This window comes from Syngnathoides biaculeatus, chromosome 12 (genome assembly GCF_019802595.1).
Source record: "Syngnathoides biaculeatus isolate LvHL_M chromosome 12, ASM1980259v1, whole genome shotgun sequence".
NCBI classification, from domain to species: Eukaryota; Metazoa; Chordata; class Actinopteri; order Syngnathiformes; family Syngnathidae; genus Syngnathoides; species Syngnathoides biaculeatus.
The window spans coordinates 17,638,734-17,655,268 of NC_084651.1; the positions used below are offsets into that span (position 1 = coordinate 17,638,734).

Genomic DNA, 16,535 nt, shown 5'->3' on the forward strand with positions numbered 1-16,535 from the left:
GTGGAACAATTCATAAACCATTTAGCAACAATAACTTAGCCAGATTTGAGTCATTTATTAATTACAGTATACTGTATTGCACAAGCCTATTTTCGATATCTTACACATAGTTTTATATTTAGGCAGAATCTACACTACCTTAGTTGATCATTTTATCTATAGCTCATGTGCTGATGTGTAGAAAGCAAATTAAATAATGCAGATATTTACATATTTCAATGAAGCATGACCGACCGAAGCGTAAATACATGAGTGTTGCTTGTTGAAATGATTCGTGTTTATCTCGGAAGATTTTTATTTTTAGGAAAGAGATCTTTTAAAGCAGTAAAAGTACTGTATCCCCAATCCCTGCTAAAGCCACTGCCCCCTATGACCTGACCTCGGATAGGCAGTATAGAAGATGGATGCATGGATGGATGGAATACATGCGTCATATTGTCACTTCTGAAGGTTTTATCACATATGACAGTCATATGTGGGGATGGCGGAAATTCTCCCCGATAGCATCGCAGCCTTCGTCCCTCGATCCGCACAAACCAGGATAGTCCCGTCTGAGGCATTTTTATCCGCCTGCATGTGGTAAGTAGAAAAAGGTAGTCACATACATTGCCAGTCATACTTCCAGTACCGTGAAAATGTAATGGCGCCTTCTTAAACTCTTATATTGTGGCATAGCTTCCCCACGTTAAGACCGTAAAGCCATTGTAAATATTACACAAACGTAAACCAAGTGAATTATAAGACAATGATATCATTTACTAAAAAAAAAAAAAACAAAAAAAAACGATTGGCCACACTTACCTCATGATTTAACAAGAAGATAATTACTTTTCCACACGGGCATTTTTTTCCTTCGTAAATGAGATGCACATTTTAAAACAGCATTTTAACTTCACTTGGGTTTTATATTTGTGCGAATATTTACATTTGTTAATGATCTTAAACTAAATGGGAGAACTGCAAAAATGTAAGAATTTCAGAAACGGGGCAGTACTTTTTCACAGGACTGTACATCATGATACATGAACGTCTTTATGCTGATTGTGGTAAACTTTTAGTGTTTATTAGTTAAAGTTGAAGTCATGTTGTCAACGACTTTATCGTCGTTTTTCTAACCTTCAAAACATCTTCAGGTGTTTACAGAGGCGACTCGCCCATGATGCAATACGATATAACCGCTATGGCCTCAAGAGGGTGCCACCAAATCAGGAGAAAACACCTTCAACGTTGTACTGTAATTATGATAACTAGTTATTACCAATAACATGGTGATGAATGGAAACCGTAATTCAAATGTTTTTTTTTTTTTTTGGGGGGGGGAGGGTTGCATTTATTTACATTTGAACAAAAAGTGTCAAGTCACAAATTATTCATACCCTTTGCCAAGTCCATGGGAAAATGAAGACCATCCCTACTGTCAAACATGGTGGCGGGAACTTTTTAACCAATGGACAAAGGAACCCAGTCACAGATAAGTGAACAGCCCCATGAAAAAGAGGAATACATTAACATTCCCAATAACAACATTGGTCCGTCTGCAGAGAAACTTGGCTCTGTGCCGCAGTGGACATTAAAGTATGAGGACAATTCCAAACGCACAGTAAAAGTAGCTAAGAAATGGTCATCTGACAAAAACGACGTTTTGCAGTGGTTCAGCCAGAGTTCTGACTTGAATCCAATTAACATTGTGTGGATGGGTCTCGAAAACAGAGCCTCCAACCAGAAGGATTTGGAGCTTGTTGCTATGGACAGATGGGCAAAAATTCAGTTTCAGTCAAGACGTGCAAAAATTTGCTCAGCAATTATAGGAAGCGTTTGATTCCTCTAACAGCCAATAAAGGCTTTTGTGGTGAGATTTACAGAAGGGTATGAATACTTTTGCATATGCCACTTTTTGTTCAAACGTATGCATAAGATGATAAATGGTCCTTCTCCGCAATGATACCTCTTGTGCATTAGGTGTTATCTTCTGTGTATGTCATGACTGAGCAAGATTGTATGACTTGACTGGCAACTTCTTTAGACCAAGTAACGACTGGACTAGCTTGAAATTTAGTGGGGACTCTGCTTGCTTGGTTTTTGCCACAGTAACATGGGACTCGGTCGGATCTGGAAGTTGAACACGACTTGAACTCGCGACTTGCTCCCAGTTCTGCAAATTAGGGTCGGCTCTGGGCGATTATACTCACAATGTGATTGGTGTTTGATTTCTCATTGTTTTTGTTTACATCACATAAGTCCTCGATCCCAATCTTCTTCAAAATCAACTCAATCTTCACTGCTAGGTCAGACATGGTACATTCAAGGTGGAGAACCTGCCTGGCCAGTCTGCAATTAAGAAGGGGAGAAGATGACTCAACTTGAATAATGTTAGATGAACTTTACACTTTTTTTTTTTTCTTCCAGAAATATGACCTTAGAAACTGTTCCCGGTTCATAAAGATGTGACCAGAGTGGCTCTTTTGGTCACTTAAGATCACTGGAGGCTTTCCGCCAAAATCGTTCCCATAATTCATTCCGAGATTGTTGAGTTCAGCAGTAAGGGCATCCTGAAAATGGAAAAATGAAAAAGCCTGATTGAACTTTGTTTGGAAATCATCACATTAGGATATTCTGCATTTTATTTAGTTCCTCTCCAAACCCTCTTTTCCTCCAATTCTGTTTTCATCTTTTCCTGTTCATCCTCATCGAGAATGTGGTTCCCATCCCGGTCGAAGTGTGAGAAAGCGGCTGAAATTTCATGATCGGCATGTCCCATCCTGCAAGATCAGCGGTAAGGATTTTGTTTCCAACTTTGGGATGAAAAGGTGCAGTGTTTTTTTTTTTTTTTTTGAGACTCACTCTTTCAAAGTATCTCTAAAATCCTTGAATTCAATTTCACCAGATCCAGCGCGTAGAGCCCTCTGGACATCCGATATTTTCTCATTTTTAAGTTTTAGCTTCATGAACGTCTTCATGTAGCTCTGATTGGAAGATCATCCAAAGCATATGTGTGGATCATGTATGAATCTTCAACATACATTTTTACATGAGAGTGATTCCTGTTACCTGTTTGATGATGTCAGTAATCTGGAGCTCATCTTTGTGGGATGATAACTCCTCTTTGACCTCCGAATATGTGTCATTTATGATGGCAAGAAACATGTTCTGAAGAGATACCAAACGGTAAGCTTTAGATATGCAGTTTGATTTTACTTTCAAAGCAAAGTCAAGTTGGGGGTGGGGGGGGGGGTGGCTTACTAGCAGGACGAAGAAAACGAAGAAAACGTAGGTGACAAAATACATTGGTCCGAGAACTCTGTTTGCACGATCAATAGCATCATAATCGAAGTCTCCTAGAATAATTCGGAATTGGGTGAAGCTGCAGGGAAAAGATGGGCAGACAGCGGTGAGACCAAGCAAAACACACTTTCAGGTTATGCGGCTCTTTTGGATCACTCTTACATGCACTTGACAAAGGTGCTGAAGGATTCCACTTCTGTACCAAACAGCAAGTATCCGAGCTGAGCGTACGCGAAGAACACAATGAAGAACATTATAGCGAACCCGACAATGTCTTTGGCACAGCGGCCCAGTGTGGAGGACAGCTGGGTCATTGTCTTATTGAAACTGATGTACTTGAAGACCTGCATCGAGAAGAGAGCACACGCTGTTTGGGAATCGTGGCAAATGTCAAAGTCGAGAGTGGAATGAAGTAGCGTTTGACCTTGATCCATGCAAAGAACAGGTTGACTGCATTCATGTTGTTGTATTGGGTTTGCCAGAATGCCAGAAATTCAAAGTCAGCATAGATTTGTGGTTGGTCCAACAATTTGCCAAGCAACTTGTCCACTTTAACCGTACGGAAAATGTTGAATACAATGGCAACGATGGCGAGCTGCAGATGAGAGGCAGGTGAATTGATTCAAGCTTCTTGAAACATGGAATAATTGCGCCTTAACACCCGCTTACATATTCTTACCAGTATGACCACGACGTCAAGTATGTTCCAGATGCTTTTGAAATAGGAAAACTTGTGTATTCGAAGCTCCAGTACCTCCTCCACAATATAATAGAGGATGAACAAACAGAAGACCATCTCACAACCCAGGATGAAGTAATCCCAGTAGTTAATGTAGCGAATCAACTTGACTGTTCGGATCTGGTAGGAAGGGACTGCGCCACCAGTTGCCGGGAACTCCACTACCAACCTGTCAACAGACGGATGTCAAACACAAATGGGGATGCTAATCAAGTCATTTGGATTTCAATCTGTACCTGATGACACAGAACATGTTGATGTTTGCATTGTAAGTGGAGAAGTCGATGAAAATAGCCCTGGTTCCTCGGTCCAGCCAAAGGTTCTCCTCCAGCTCCTTCAGTACAACGATGCTTTCCTCCTTGGTTCGACCCAGGTCCTGGTAGTATCCTGCTCCACTGTAGGTGGTCAGCATACCCCAATGTGAGGAACCCTTGATCACTTTTTCAGTGTGGTAGCGCCATCTGCAGAGGCACAGCGCACAAATATCTAAAAAAAAAAGCAGTAGTGGGTCGTAGAGTTCTCAGTCACAATCTGTCAGACAGACAGAGGAAACAAACAAAAAAACTTTATTCGTCAATTATTTATCTTATTAATGTCAAATTATCTTATTATTTAGTCATATTCTGGATTCAGTCATTTCAGTGGTGGGGCGGAGCCCTAGAGCCCTCTAGTGGCCAGCCGCCACCGAGAACGTGACAAGGAATAACTTACGCTGTGCCGTTGAGTAGACCAAAGTTGAGATCATCCTCTTTCTTCTCAGTGTAGACATCATAACATCCTGTGATCTCATCCTGGAAGTCTTTGTGAACTTTGCAGGAGTTGTTCTTAATCTTGATCTGTCTCATCCTCGGAACTCCCAGCAACATGTTCTCATAGTAGATGAATGACTGATCTCCACTGTCCAGGGTCTGGTTGTTGTACCATTTTGTCCAGTAGAGGCCATCTAATAAAGGTTCCTGTGCAAACTTGTCATACAGAACCAAATTGAAATCTCCATGTCTTCCACTGATTCCCACTGTGATGAAAATGGAAGAAATACAAAAGGAGAAATACTCACAGTCCAGAAGTCCCCCATGGTGCTGATGGACTGAAACTTAACCCCACTTTCCCCAGCTGTATTGACAAACAGGTCAGTCATGGCTTTGGTGTAATAGTACGTGCTCGAGCTCGTCATACCGTAAGTCACTGAAAGACAACGTCATGACATTGTTAAACCTTAACGCCGATCCTTATCTGGCTTTGCTCAGGCTGGGCTTAAAACGTTGCTCCATTCAGCGCTCCCAAGATAAGGAACGCCAAAGGCGGGACACACACAGACCCTCATTGAACACTTGTCCTTTGGACGCATTTTATGTTGTACCCATCATTTGGATCCAGATTAGCGGCTGTAAGTTGTTTGAGGAGCGAGCAAGCCAGACTGATACAAATAGCCTCATCAAACAATGCCAAGAGACAATGGACGAGGCCAAATGCTCTTATCGCTAAATGGCAAGAGGGTTGCGGTCATGTCCCTCGCACAGCTAATGGTTGGCTTGACAAAAGCTCTCAGGTGGAGGGATGGGGAGGTCATTTGTGGTCGGGACAAGAGCAGGAGACTGGTGGAGGACTCTTTCATGTTTAGCCAACTGTCCTAATTTCCTGATGAGTTCGATTCTTCTTTACTACCAATTCATAAATAATTTCACAGCACTTCAATCTTTTACTAATAATCAACGGGTCTTATTTGGTAATACGTTTTCTACTGTCTCACAACACGTTTAGCTACATCATACCCTCGTGATGATATAGTAATTACAATTTATAATGAAATGTATACTGACCAACACAATAAAATGGTCACCTGAAAGATCAAGACTTTGACTCAATTATGTAGTATATTTAGGCAGCAACTGTGACTACGAACAGCAATATAATGCATTACTAACAGTAACCCTAGTTCAACATCACTGCAAACAACAACCACCGTCATTTTCTTTATGCTTGATAAGTTGTTGCATTAGGGTACAGGTTGAGTCCAAATTTTGGACACATTTGCTGATGCTAAAACTCAGAGGATTTGCTGCAAATTAGATTTGTTCACAATTGTTATTAAAAAAAAACATACTTGTAATTTTGGGGAGAAAAGTGACAACTTTTGTAATTGTTTTAATTACTTGATTGAAATTTTGAATGTATAAACAATTCACCACATTCCCTATAAAAGGTTAATGGATACATTGCATATCTGCTTTTTTTTTTTTTTTTGGGGGGGGGGGACATTTGTTCTGATGATTGGATTACTTACAAAGACAAATATCCACTAAAAAGACCAGATAGACCATTAGCTCCCGTAGAGTAGTGCGGACAAACAGTTCCCGGTTATCCGAGGTGTTTTCAGTCAGCGTTGTACCCCACAAACCTACCAAGAAAAAAAAAAAAAATACACAAGAAAAATCTTCTGTTGTTCAACCAATAAAACTATAGACATCATGATTGGCATGCAATTTGGATTATTATCTTGGTAAGAATCTTTGCAATGTGTATTCCAAGACGAGTGTTGCCGTTGGTATCGCCAAATTAAGAATATTCCTACCTTTGATGAAAGAACAGCAGCCTCTGCGCTCCTTCGCCATGATTTTATCAGCCGAGTGTGGCCCCCCCGAGAACGGGCTGGCGGGGTCGACATTGTACAGGCCCTCCATGGAGCCCGGGAATTGGGGCTCCGGGTTGTAGACTGCGCTCACAACTCGGGGCAAGGGGGGTGAGTTGCCAATGTAAGCCCGGTTCACCCATGAACCCACCTTTTCCAACTCGCATTCCACCTGGCCAGACAGGTGGCTGTCAGCACGGTTGTTCAGACTCTTCATGGCGCAGCGTCAAAGAAGAAAGTGAAGCAGAGCGCTCGTGGGCGGCTTTTCAACACCTGCGCAGTCAGATGGTTGCGTGGACGAGGTGACATCAGCGTTGTGGAGGGAGGAGCTGCCGGTCCTCTGGTAGATCATCTCTTCCCATCTGACTTGAACCTGTTAGGAAAACGAGGTGAGAGCATGGTGATGCCTTTATATGGATTTCACTTCTTCTTTTCCTTTCGGCTTGTCCCGTTAGGGGTCGCCACAGCGTGTCATCTTTTGCCATCTTAGCCTATCTCCTGCATCTTCCTCTCTAACCCCAACTGCCCTCATGTCTTCCCTCACCACATCCATAAACCTTCTCTTTGGTCTTCCTCTCGCTCTTTTGCCTGGCAGCTCCATCCTCAGCATCCTTCTACCAATATACTCACTCTCTCGCCTCTGAACATGTCCAAACCATCGAAGTCTGCTCTCTCGAATCTTGTCTCCAAAACATCCAGCTTTGGCCGTCCCTCGAATGAGCTCATTTCTAATCCTATCCAACCTGGTCACTCCGAGCGAGAACCTCAACATCTTCATTTCTGCCACCTCCAGTTCTGCTTCCTGTTGTTTCTTCAGTGCCACCGTCTCTAATCCGTACATCATGGCCGGCCTCACCACTGTTTTGTAAACTTTGCCCTTCATCCTAGCAGACACTCTTCTGTCACATAACACAGCAGACACCTTTCGCCAGCTGTTCCAACCTGCTTGGACCCGTTTCTTCACTTCCTGACCACACTCTCCATTGCTCTGTATTGTTGACCCCAAGTATTTGAAGTCGTCCACCCTCGCTATCTCTTCTCCCTGTAGCCTCACTCTTCCCCCTCTACTTTTCTCATTCACGCACATATATTCTGTTTTACTTCGGCTAATCTTTATTCCTCTCCTTTCCAGTGCATGTCTCCATCTTTCCAATTGTTCCTCTGCATGCTCCCTGCTTTCACTGCATATGACAATATCATCTGCGAACATCATGGTCCAAGGGGATTCCAGTCTAACCTCATCTGTCAGCCTATCCATTACCACTGCAAACAGGAAGGGGCTCAGAGCTGATCCCTGATGCAGTCCCACCTCCACCTTAAATTCCTCTGTCACACCTAAGGCACACCTCACCATTGTTCTGCTGCCATCATACATGTCCTGTACTATTTTAACATACTTCTCTGCCACACCAGACTTACGCATGCAGTACCACAGTTCCTCTCTTGGTACTCTGTCATAGGCTTTCTCTAGATTCACAAAGACACAATGTAGCTCCTTCTGACCTTCTCTGTACTTTTCCACGAGCATCCTCAAGGCAAATAATGCATCTGTGGTACTCTTTCTAGGCATAAAACCATACTGTTGCTCGCAGATACTTACTTCTGTCCTGAGTCTAGCCTCCACTACTCTTTCCCATAACTTCTTTGTGTGGCTCATCAACTTTATTCCTCTATAGTTCCCACAGCTCTGAACATCCCCTTTGTTCTTAAAAATGGGAACTAGAACACTTTTCCTCCATTCTTCAGGCATCTTTTCGCCCGCTAGTATTCTGTTGAATAAGTTGGTCAAAAACTCCACAGCCATCTCTCCAAATTGCTTCCATACCTCTACCGGTATGTCATCAGGACCAACTGCCTTTCCATTTTTCATCCTTTGTAGTGCCTTTCTGACTTCCCCCTTAGTAATCATTGCCACTTCCTGGTCCTTCACTCTTGCCTCTTCAACTCTTCCTTCTCTCTCATTTTCTTCATTCATCAACTTCTCAAAGTATTCTTTCCATCTATTTAGCACACTACTCGCACCAGTCAACACATTTCCATCTCTATCCTTAATCACCCTTGGGTGCTGCACATCCTTCCCATCTCTATCCCTCTGTCTGGCCAACCTGTGGAGATCCTTTTCTCCTTCTTTCGTGTCCAACCTGGTGTACATGTCTTCATATGCCTCTTGTTTAGCCTTTGCCACCTCTACCTTTGCCCTACGTCGCATCTCGATGTGCTCCTTTCGCCTCTCCTCAGTCCTCTCAGTATCCCACTTCTTCTTCGCTAATCTCTTTCCTTGTATGACTCCCTGTATTTTGGGGTTCCACCACCAAGTCTCCTTCTCCCCTTTCCTACCAGATGACACACCAAGTACTCTCCTTCCTGTCTCTCTGATCACCTTGGCTGTCGTCGTCCAGTCTTCCGGGAGCTTCGGTTTGCCATCGAGAGCCTGTCTCACCTCTTTCCGGAAGGCCGCAGAACATTCTTCCTTTCTCAGCTTCCACCACATGGTTCTCTGCTCTACCTTTGTCTTCTTAATCTTCCTACCCACCACCAGAATCATCCTACATACTACCATCCTATGCTGTCAAGCTACACTCTCCCCTACCACTACTTTACAGTCAGTAACCTCCTTCAGATTACATCGTCTGCACAAAATATAATCTACCTGCGTGGTTCTACCTCTGCTCTTGTAGGTCAATACAAGTTCCTCCCTCTTCTGGAAATAAGTGTTCACTACAGCCATCTCCATCCTTTTTGCAAAGTCCACCACCATCTGCCCTTCAAAGTTCCTTTCCTGGATGCTGTACTTACCCATCACTTCTTCATCGCCCCTGTTTCCTTTACCAATATGTCCATTACAATCTGCACCAATCACAACTCTCTCGCTGTCTGGGATGCTCAGAACTACTTCATCTAGTTCCTTCCAGAATTTCTCTTTCAACTCTAGGTCACTTCCTACCTGTGGGGCGTAGCCGCTAATCACATTATACATAACACCCTCAATTTCAAATTTTAGTCTCATCACTCGATCTGATACTCTTTTCACCTCCAAGACATTCTTAGCCAGCTCTTCCTTTAAAATAACCCCTACTCCATTTCTCTTCCCATCTACTCCGTGGTAGAATAATTTAAACCCTGCTCCCAAACTTCTAGCCTTACTACCTTTCCACCTGCTCTCTTGGATGCACAGAATATCAACCTTTCTCCTAATCATCATGTCAACCAACTCCTGAGCTTTTCCTGTCATAGTCCCAACATTCAAAGTCCCTACACTCAGTTGTAGGCTCTGTGCATTCCTCTTTTTCTTCTGACGCTGGATCCGGTTTCCTCCTCTCCTTTGTCTTCGACCCACAGTAGCTGAATTTCCACCGACGCCCTGCAGGTTAGCAGTGCCGGGGGCGGGCGTTGTTAACCCGGGCCACGACCGATCCGGTATGGGATTCTTTAGATGAACGCTCATATTTGTTTGGCACAGTTTTTACGCCGGATGCCCTTCCTGACGCAACCCTCTGCATTTATCCGGGCTTGGGACCGGCCTACAGATTGCACTGGTTTGTGCCCCCATAGGGCTGCATTCTTTATATGGATTTCACTTATCTTTCCAAATTCAAAATGTGCAGAACTTTGCGCCTCATCGTGGAAAACAGCAAAAATAAACTTCTGTAGGACTGACTGACTTTAATAGAATGAATTGTGTTAAACGGTTCTTACATAAGGTCACTGATGATGTAGTGGTACACGTGCAAGCAATTCCTGCTCTGTCCCCTCCGACTGACTGGCGACCAGTTGAGGGTGTAGTCTGCTTTTTGACCGAAGTTAGCTGGGATAGGCTCCAGCACTCCCGCAACAACACTTGTGAGGATGAGCACCTTGGAAAATGACCAATATTTTCAATTGCACAATTTTTGATTGATCACGATTGTGCAGGTAATCACTTATCTGATTTGTCATTAAGTGAAATTATTTAAATTGTACACATTTCTCTTTAAGTCAACATGGGCATGGTTTAAGCACCATGGTTAACATGGTGGTTTTCAACATTTTTATCACCTCTTTACATTATTATTGTTTATTTTTTCATCAGTTTATTAATTTGTGTAAAGAAAACTATGGTTAATTCGAAAATAATGATTATGGTTTTAATCCATTTTTTTCAGAGGGAACATCCAAAGACCTTTTGATGCATAAATCCAAAATTTGTAAAGTTAATGAAAATGTAATCAAGTGTAATTAGTCATATGACATTGAGAAAAGTAAGTGACCGTTTCATTTTCAACATGGTTGCTTGTAATTGACCCCTCCGTAGAAATTACGTCATCCGCGTCGCTGACCAATCAGAGGCCAGAGATCTGCATAAACCACGCCCCTTTTGGACCCGCAGTTTCCTCAGACAACGTTGTATGGTCCAGTATAGCTTTTGTTAGCGTTTTATCGCGTATTTGGGTTCTTTAACAATAGATATGGTTAAGAGGTGTAGTCACGGACTTTGTAATAGTGGCGACAGGTATCCTGAAAGGCTAGTTGGTGGAGTTCAATTCGTACCCTTTCCAAAATCGAAGAACCAGTACGAAAAATGGCATGATCAACTGAATCCATCTAAAATCAACCGGAACAGATATGTTTGCACGAAGGTAAGCCCTATATTTGATTTTCAATACGTGTCTCATATAAATGAATTAGCAGTTCTTCACTTGGATAACAGGTACATGTGAATGATTGACACACTTGATTTGTGTTGAGCGATATTTTGCGATGATCTGACTGCACAAACGTGTTTCTTTGTTCCCGGCTAGCGAGCTAAGCTAAACCGGACTATGTTTGCATGAAGGTATGCCCTATATTTGATTTTCAATACGTGTCTCATATAAATGAATTAGCAGTTCTTCGCTTGCATAACATAGCTACGTTTGAATGATTGACACACTTGATCTGTGTTGAGCGATATTTTGCGATGATCTGACTGCACAAACGTGTTCCTTTGTTCGCGGCTAATGAGCTAAGCTAAACCGGACTAGCAGTCCTAAAAGCCTTTGACGTGCACCGAGACACAAAGACTGAAGGAAGGATGTCTGAGGACACTAAAATAGTGATTGTCGTACTCGGTCGGGACTTACGTAGGTTCGGCACTAATTCAAAAATAATTATTGAGGGGAGCGTGTGACGTTACACAAAGAAAACGAGAGGAACAACTCGTAAATCAAGCCTCGCCTTCTTCTTTTCCTTCATACGGCGGTTCACAAACGGCTATACAGATACACATACAGATTCTGCATACAAGTGTGATATGTAACACGAAAATAGGAAACTGTCAATGAGGAATTCGTCTTTGGGTTATAATATATTATATTATGTGGCTTCTCGGTCTTCCTCTGACTCCGGAAAGATCTCGCGCTAATATCAATGGTTTCTCCGTCGATATGCATGTAAATACCATTGAAATGTCCCTCGCTGAAATACTTGAAGCCCTGCTGTCTGCTTTTCAACGATATTTCACTGTTAGCTAAGAATGCGAGTGAGAAATCAGCCGGTAAATCGGACAGTTTCGCTCTAATCTTTTCTTGCTGCGGCGGCTTTTTTGCTAATTGTTTGTCTGACGTAGGCGCACGTGGCGTGACGTCACTTCAGGAGGCGTGGTTAAGTGCCCTGTACGGAGGGGTCAATTGTAACCAACTACATCGTAACCGACGTAATCTCCCCAACACTGCAATCTGTACAATGTGACGTACACAAAACAACACAAGTAATCAAAAGATAAATTAATCGTGACACTTCAGTCATGAACAGCGATAGAAAATCTTCCCAACCCAACATCGGCACTTTGCGTGCAGGAAGCTGCGGGAAATTATTTGATGTTGTTGCAAATGTCCGTTGAAGCTTCGCTGTATGGAAGTAAATATGTCCCACCAGGATTTGAATTTGAAATGTAAAGTGGCCACATTTTCAATAGTTGTATTTCAGTGTAACTTTTCAATGTTAACAATTCAACTGGCTACAATTCGCTGTCTAAAATTCACCATCTGTGGAACAGCCAAACGCAGTTATGCTTTCTTAGTATGTGACGTCACGTGACTAAGAAAGCATAACTTCTGACCTGAGCTAACCCTGTCTGGTGCCACAGACGGTGAATTTCAGACAGTGAATTGAATCAACTATTGAAAATGTGATCACTTTACATTTCAGATTCAAATCCTGTTTTCTGTAGCATTTCAAATTCAAATCCTCGTGGCACTTATTTACTTCCGTACGCTCTAAATAGATGCAAAGACATTCAGCAGTTTCAAACGCAACATAGTCTGGCTTAGCCCTCTCAATTACTGTCCCGCTGAGCTGATTGTTGTCATCACTCATTACCAACTCCTGCAATAATTTGCCTCTCACGAGGAAATCAATGAATTATACGTTGATTCATTATTTTTTTGTGCTTCTGCCAACTGTTCGCTGCTTGTGACTGAATTAATAAAGAGTGTAATTGGAGTGTCACTGACACGCACCTTTAACTCTACCATCTATTCATTTTTGACATGCCAACTGTCAGAAAGCATTTATTAGGTACGCAAACATTCACTGTGGCCAATGAGTCATTATGACCATCTGTATGAATGTTTGCGACCTCCAACCAAAATGCAATCCCCCTCGCAGCTCACGTGATGTGTCATTTGTGTGCCCTCGCCGTAGTCCAGCAATCGCTTACCATGCTGTTTTGGACCTTTTCTCCAAGGCCCAATAGTTGAGGGTCGGTTGAGCGTCACTGTTAAACCTCTGCTGTATCTTATTTTTCAAGCTGATTGTGTTTGGGTTCAGCTCTGGATGGTCACGCTTCAGTGGCTCTGAACGAAGCGATTACGCACGGCCATTAGCACACAATGGAGTTTAATTTCTGCTTCCCCGCTGAAGCCAGACCGGGATCTTGCTCAGCGGCTTCCTGTATCTGCTCTGGCTTGTGCCACCGTTCAAACTTTTCAAATTTGTGACAATCATTCCCAGTGGGGCGTGATTGCCATTGAAATCTGTAGCGCCGCTTCGGCACTAAACAGTCGTGCCACTCTCCTCGTGGGAGACGTCAAGTAACAAATCCAAGATACACTTTATTTCAAATAACAATGAAAACTAGGAATACTATTGTGATTTGAATTTTGACGCATAATTTGGTGGGTTTTTTTTGTCGCTGCTGACGTCAGATTCTGTTATCTCAGCACACAGAAGCTGTGAACAAAAGGAGGATTTACACGTCAGGGTGCAGAGTTAGCGGACAAGGCCTGCCCTGACTGCCAAGGCCTGAACTCATCACACGTCCACAATAAAGACCGTTCTATATATATGTATATAGATGACCATCTCCTCCATAAGTACACAAATACATGATTGCAGATGCATGATTTTACTCCAGAGAGAAATTCCGATTCCAGTGCTAGCCGATAAAAATAAAAATCAGACATCCATCATTATCCCTGAAACTGTTACATAACAATTGTTTGGCTCTCTATCCTGTCAAACAATTATTTTCAGGATAATGTTGAACATTAAACTATCAATGGCTCAACCTCAAAATGTTTTCCCAAATGTAGATTTGTAATTGGAGCCAGTAAATAGTATAAATAGTCCCGAGAAGACGATGAATAAAAAACAGCATGTGTCTGATACAAAATATTCTTTATTCTCAGTCGAAAACTATGGTTTTAGCGTGTGAAAAAAAACATCTTGCATGTTCATTTTTAACTCAACGACAGTTCCATATTAGCAACTAATACATGTGATTCTCTGAATTCCTTGAAAATTGCACCAAATTTCAGGGCCGTATATTCAACACCAGCTATAAACACAATGTTCAATAAACAATCTAACGGTTATTTTAATCTCGCTACGTGTTTCTGTGGAGTGCACAACCTGCTCAATATCCTATCCAAAATAAAACCACGACTTAAAAAAGAAGCCTCTTGAATGCGAAATAAATATAATTCAAAGAAATAAATCAATACAAATGTATTTACTGTCTCCTTAATTGGAGAGAAAGAAGGTTGACATTGCAACTTCCAACATGCCAGCGGGCAGATGATTTTTTTTTTTTTTCTTTTTTATACATGGAGCTGATGTCCATCAAACTGGTAAGAGAAAGAAGAGTTGATATAGTCCTGCCCCATGGATTCCAACCTTGTGAGGCACTGGTAGCTATCAGGCTGCACAGAGTCAAACTGCAAGTCCACCCACTGCCTGTGGGCACTGTTGTGCCTTTTGGTGTCCGTCAGGATCCGGTTGAGTGCCATGATGTAGCTGAGAGCCATCTGCAGGGTTTCATACTTGGACAGTTTCTTGTCCTGCCCCCACTGCGGGACCACCTTCCGTAAGCGGTCGAAGGCCGTGTTCAACCCCTGCATCCTCTTCCTCTCTCTGGCGTTGGCAGCCATCCTCCGACGCGTGGTGGACTCGTACTTCTCCGGGCTCTTGCAGTCCACTTCTGAGGACTCAGATCCTGAGTCCGTGGAGCTCGACCGGCGAGGCTTCATGTTTTTTTTTGTTTTTTTTTTGGGGTTGAACTGAGCCAGAGAAAAAGGTTACAAACACGAGAGTTGGGGAGTAGATCTCTTATAACGGCCACGGGGGTCCGAGGCAGTCTCCGCTCGTCTGACCTCTGAGCAATTTGTCCAAAATGTGAAACCTCCAGGAAGTGGACAGGCTGAAGAGTCCAAGGTGTCTGTGCTGCAGAGAAGGGCGCAGCTTTTATAAGGCACACAGCAGATGAACAGGTGGCAGCAGGTGGAGCCCTTGCCCTCTGCCACCCCCTCGCACCCATGCAGCCGACTCCTTAACACACTCTCAGCACATACACACTCGTGCATATAAAGTATGTATGCACACTCAACACACACCCACACACACACAAACAAAAAAACCTTAATGAAATTCCAATTATCTTGGGCTGGTCTCTCTGACCGAGCTCAAGCTTGGAAGCATGTGTCACAAACACCAAAGTCTACCATCTGCTTGCACAACTCATCATAACTGATGCTGCTGCTACAGAAAATAAATAAATAAATAAAATAAAATAAAACATTTGATAACGATGACAAAATAACAAACGAGATTAGAGCCAGTAATATTTATATGTTCGATTGATGGAAAGCAGTTTCAGTTCGGTTCAAGTTGATCCCATAGCTGCTTTCTATTTAAAGATGTCAAAGTCAATTCTAAATCGGGCTCAATTACATTTAAAATGAAATTTATTTGGTCATCAGGATATTATTCCAAGTGACCAAATATGGTTCCTATCTCAAGGAAGAGTTGATTTTTACAAATAAAGTCCAGCAAGTTTTCGAAAACCTTTGTCGACACGGCTGTTAAGTAGTACTGTATCATGCTATAAATGCCCCCAAATCTCCTTTCATGACTCATGTTGTTGATTTTCCACGTGGTGAGATGAAGCATAATCTGAGATTAGCCCGAGGCAACATAAGTGTAAGTGCGCTGTGTAACCTGGGGGGGTTTCACTGAAAATCTGGGGATTAAACATCTTCAACAAAATGGACAAGATGGGGCCTGCATTCTTGAAAATGATCTTTAACACATGTATTCACAGTATGAGTTGTAAGAGTTGATGTTCCATGTTGTGACCTTAATGACTGAACAGTATGTTGGACGCATACACGTCCTTGAGTTCAGATGGAGGTGGGAAATAAATAATTGATCTGTCTACCGAGCCGAGAAAAAAAAGGGGGACGGACAGAATAATTTGTCTGGCTCATCTTTCCCATCTGGTTACACAAAATTTGGCCTTCAGGGCCACAGTAAAGTACATTAATTACATCTACAACATCATTTTCTTGTCTACAAAGATGCAACACGCTTCCGTGTCAGTGTCTTCGCCAGGCTATTCCCATGAACCCACGTGGCCTCATAAAAGCAGGA

The 16,535-nt window shown here is 42.6% G+C and overlaps 2 protein-coding genes across 2 annotated transcripts; both read right to left on the reverse strand.

The window, feature by feature from the left end:
- Positions 1–176: 176 nt before the first annotated feature.
- pkd2l1 (polycystic kidney disease 2-like 1) lies at positions 177–6,867 on the reverse strand. The gene is made up of 15 exons (XM_061837184.1): positions 6,594–6,867; positions 6,306–6,419; positions 5,079–5,206; positions 4,733–4,986; positions 4,258–4,482; positions 3,962–4,190; positions 3,707–3,877; positions 3,445–3,626; positions 3,241–3,361; positions 3,049–3,147; positions 2,842–2,963; positions 2,642–2,759; positions 2,416–2,549; positions 2,190–2,328; positions 177–570 (listed from the first exon to the last, which is right to left on the reverse strand). The coding sequence occupies exons 1-15, from the start codon at positions 6,865–6,867 to the stop codon at positions 457–459; spliced, it is 2,424 nt and encodes an 807-aa protein (XP_061693168.1). The 3' UTR covers positions 177–456.
- Positions 6,868–14,707: 7,840 nt separating this feature from the next.
- Positions 14,708–15,136, reverse strand: atoh7 (atonal bHLH transcription factor 7). The gene has a single exon (XM_061838013.1). It carries the CDS (start codon positions 15,134–15,136, stop codon positions 14,708–14,710), a length of 429 nt encoding a protein of 142 aa, XP_061693997.1.
- Positions 15,137–16,535: the final 1,399 nt, after the last annotated feature.